Below are 2,990 nucleotides of genomic sequence, written 5' to 3'. Positions count from 1 at the left end.
AAATATTAATTTATTTTATACACACATAATGCGCCTATGATCTCTGAATTTCAAAAAAAGGTTTTTAAAATTTTTCAAAAAGTTAAATCTAAGGATGGTCCAAACCCTATCAATGAGTCAAAATAAAATTACAAAAGACAGATATGCACATGGTACACCGAAAGCAGAGTATAAGTCCTCTGATCAAAGAAAGAAAGAAATTCCACTGAAAAAATACCCAAAAAAAAAAAAACCCCTCGTTGAAAATTACGATAATAATAGTAATCACTCACGCAGTTTCCGAAAAGGAGAGTTCTCTCTCTAAACCTACCATTTTACTTCTCTGGTTTGGAAACCAAGCCGACCCAGAACCTGAAAGGGAGAAGAAATGGCGGAAATGGACCCAAACGAAGTGTATTTCGACATTTTGGACTTCACTTTCGAAGGAGGAGAAGAAGGCTCGAAAACCCTTTCAAATACCAAGGGCGGCGGCGTGTCTGTTTCTCCCTCGTCGCTGGAGTCCTGGAACCCGGAGCCGGATGTCAGCCGTGAGAACAGGGGAGGCTTTCCTGTAAGTTTTTTCATGTTTGGATGTTGCTGTTCTCCGCGTGTGAATTGAGAGGAATGGTACCGGGGATATTTCCGATTTCGGCGGAGACTTCGCCGGTTCCATCACCGGATACCGGAACCGGGTCGACCCGGGAGTTATTCCGAGTTGGTCCGGATGGAGGCCCGAGTCAACTCTGAGACCCACCCGGTTCATGTACTCAGAAAATCATGTCAACCACATCTCTATTATTGTGAAGTGAATTAATATATTAATTTTAAAATATTTTTTTTAAAAAAAGTTTAAATTAATCTGAAGGGGAGAGGAAATTGGTGAAATGTGGAGGGCATTTTGGGGATGTGGGGTTTCTTGTATTCTTGATTATCATCGTTCTCCACAATGTGGAGATGAGCTGTAAAATAAATGCTTAAAGTCGTTATCAATATGGTGGTATGTTGGCATATGCTTCTTCTTGTACCATATATTGCCAAATTTTATTAATTAGTGGAAAATTCCTCCCTTTGCAAAGACATATTTGTCCATCTGCTGTATTATTCTTACATGTGTCCACTTGCAAGTATCCATCACTGGGAATAATTTGACTTATTTCATGGAAAGAATCAAACTTTGACATTTTTTAAAAAATTTCAAATCATTTTTTTTGGTGGAACTCAATCTTGAAATATTTTGGCTTCTTTGATGTTAAAGTCTGGGTGGGTCAAATCGTTTCTGCTCAAATCGATAGTCATTTAAAACTGTACGTTTTTAAATCACAAGAACATGTTCAATTCATGTTTCAATATCAGGGAAATTTGAAAACATGGTCTCTTGAAAGAACGATTGATTTTGTACAAGAGTTTCGTGCTCTGTTGACCTCTGTAGAATTAGCTACTGGGTCTTGATTTAGGTAAGAAAAATATTAGTGAATTAATTCACGTTTAGAGAAGACTGTAATTATTTTTCCAAATATGCAAGTTTTATCCTTAAGATTTTGTCAGCTTATTGCTTCTGAGTAACTCATCGTTAGTTTTCGTGGATGAGTTATGATTGAATCTTGTTTACAGAAGTATAAGTTTTTAAATTTCAGTAATTGGTGTATAAAAGTTGCAATCTTGAATAGTTTGGTCGAGTGGATTGTCAATGAGATTTATGGTTAATATGTTTCAGGTGGTTGTGGAGGAGGAACTTGAGTGGTTGTTAGATAAGGATGCATTCCCAACTGTGGAGAGTTGCTTTGGAATTTTATCTGACAATCCAGAACTCGTGGCAAACCACCTGAGCCCAGTATCCGTGCTCGAGAACAGTAGCAGCAGCAGCAACAATAGCAATACAAATAGCAATGGCAACGGCAGTACCGTTGCAAGCTGCTGTGGCAGCTTCAAAATCCCGACTAACCATCCGGTGGGTAGCCGAAGCAAGAAACGGACTAGAAAAAGGTCGAGCTATGGTCAATTCCCAAGCCAACATTTCATAAGAGTGAACCAGTTAAACGCCAAGATCAAACAAGAATCACCGATCCTGTTGCCACCAACAACCCGTGGTGCTGGTATGGGGAGGAGGTGCTTTCATTGCCAAGCTGATAAGACCCCACAGTGGCGTGCTGGTCCAATGGGGCCAAAGACACTCTGCAACGCATGTGGAGTTCGATACAAATCTGGACGCTTACTTCCGGAGTATCGCCCAGCGAGCAGCCCTACTTTCTCCGGCTTGTTGCACTCAAACTCTCATAGAAAGGTGGTTGAGATGAGAAGGCAGAATCTAACAGGAGAAGGAATCCCCGGAAGCGGGGCTCGTATGGACATAGGGTAGGATACGGGCTGGTGCATTTTCTACAGGTCTTGCAGTGTTTACATTCTCTGTTTTCGGAATTTGTTTTTAGTTTTGTTAGATTAGGTCGTCTAGGCTTCTGTCTTTCATTTATTTTTTTCATGAAACTGGCTTAGGTCTTGTTGTATGGACTAGATGGTTAGTCAAGCCTTATTTGTTTTCCTTTAACGAAAATCTTTTAGGGATTTTTGACTTAGAATATGTTTGGTAATGCTTTAGAATGGGAAATCTGCTAAAGAAATTGTCTGTTTTTGCAGCTAAATATACCTTTTTTCTTGTTTGTTTGTTTGTTTTTTTTTTAAATTTATGTGGACTTGAGTCTTGACTCGCAACAATTTGGTAATGAGACGTTTATTCTTATTAAAGTTATGCATTCAAGTAATTTTTGTGATTCTTTGCCAATATGCTATAAAAGCAGACCTACCATCTTCGATCCTTTACGGATACTTGATGGATACTTGTCGAATATTTCTCCAAACTTGAAGAAACATGTAAAAACAGTATCCGATTCGGTTAATGATAATATTTCGATTGCATACAATATGAAATATTGTGTATATATATAGTATGTATTGTCATTCTTGGTGTGTGTATGTATTCGTGTTTTGGTATACTTTTGCGCGCAATGTAGAGATTA

The 2,990-nt window shown here is 38.6% G+C and overlaps 1 protein-coding gene across 1 annotated transcript; it reads left to right on the top strand.

Annotated features, from left to right (window-relative positions):
- The first annotated feature begins 210 nt into the window (after positions 1-210).
- On the top strand, positions 211-2,633 carry LOC140833030 (GATA transcription factor 1-like). Its single transcript, XM_073197406.1, has 2 exons — positions 211-550; positions 1,694-2,633. Exons 1-2 carry the CDS (start codon positions 368-370, stop codon positions 2,333-2,335), a joined length of 825 nt encoding a protein of 274 aa, XP_073053507.1. The 5' UTR covers positions 211-367; the 3' UTR covers positions 2,336-2,633.
- Positions 2,634-2,990: the final 357 nt, after the last annotated feature.

This window comes from Primulina eburnea, chromosome 5 (genome assembly GCF_022965805.1).
Source record: "Primulina eburnea isolate SZY01 chromosome 5, ASM2296580v1, whole genome shotgun sequence".
Classification (NCBI taxonomy): Eukaryota; Viridiplantae; Streptophyta; class Magnoliopsida; order Lamiales; family Gesneriaceae; genus Primulina; species Primulina eburnea.
The sequence above is the reverse complement of the archived record's forward strand: the minus strand, read 5'-3'. Positions and strand labels throughout refer to the sequence as shown.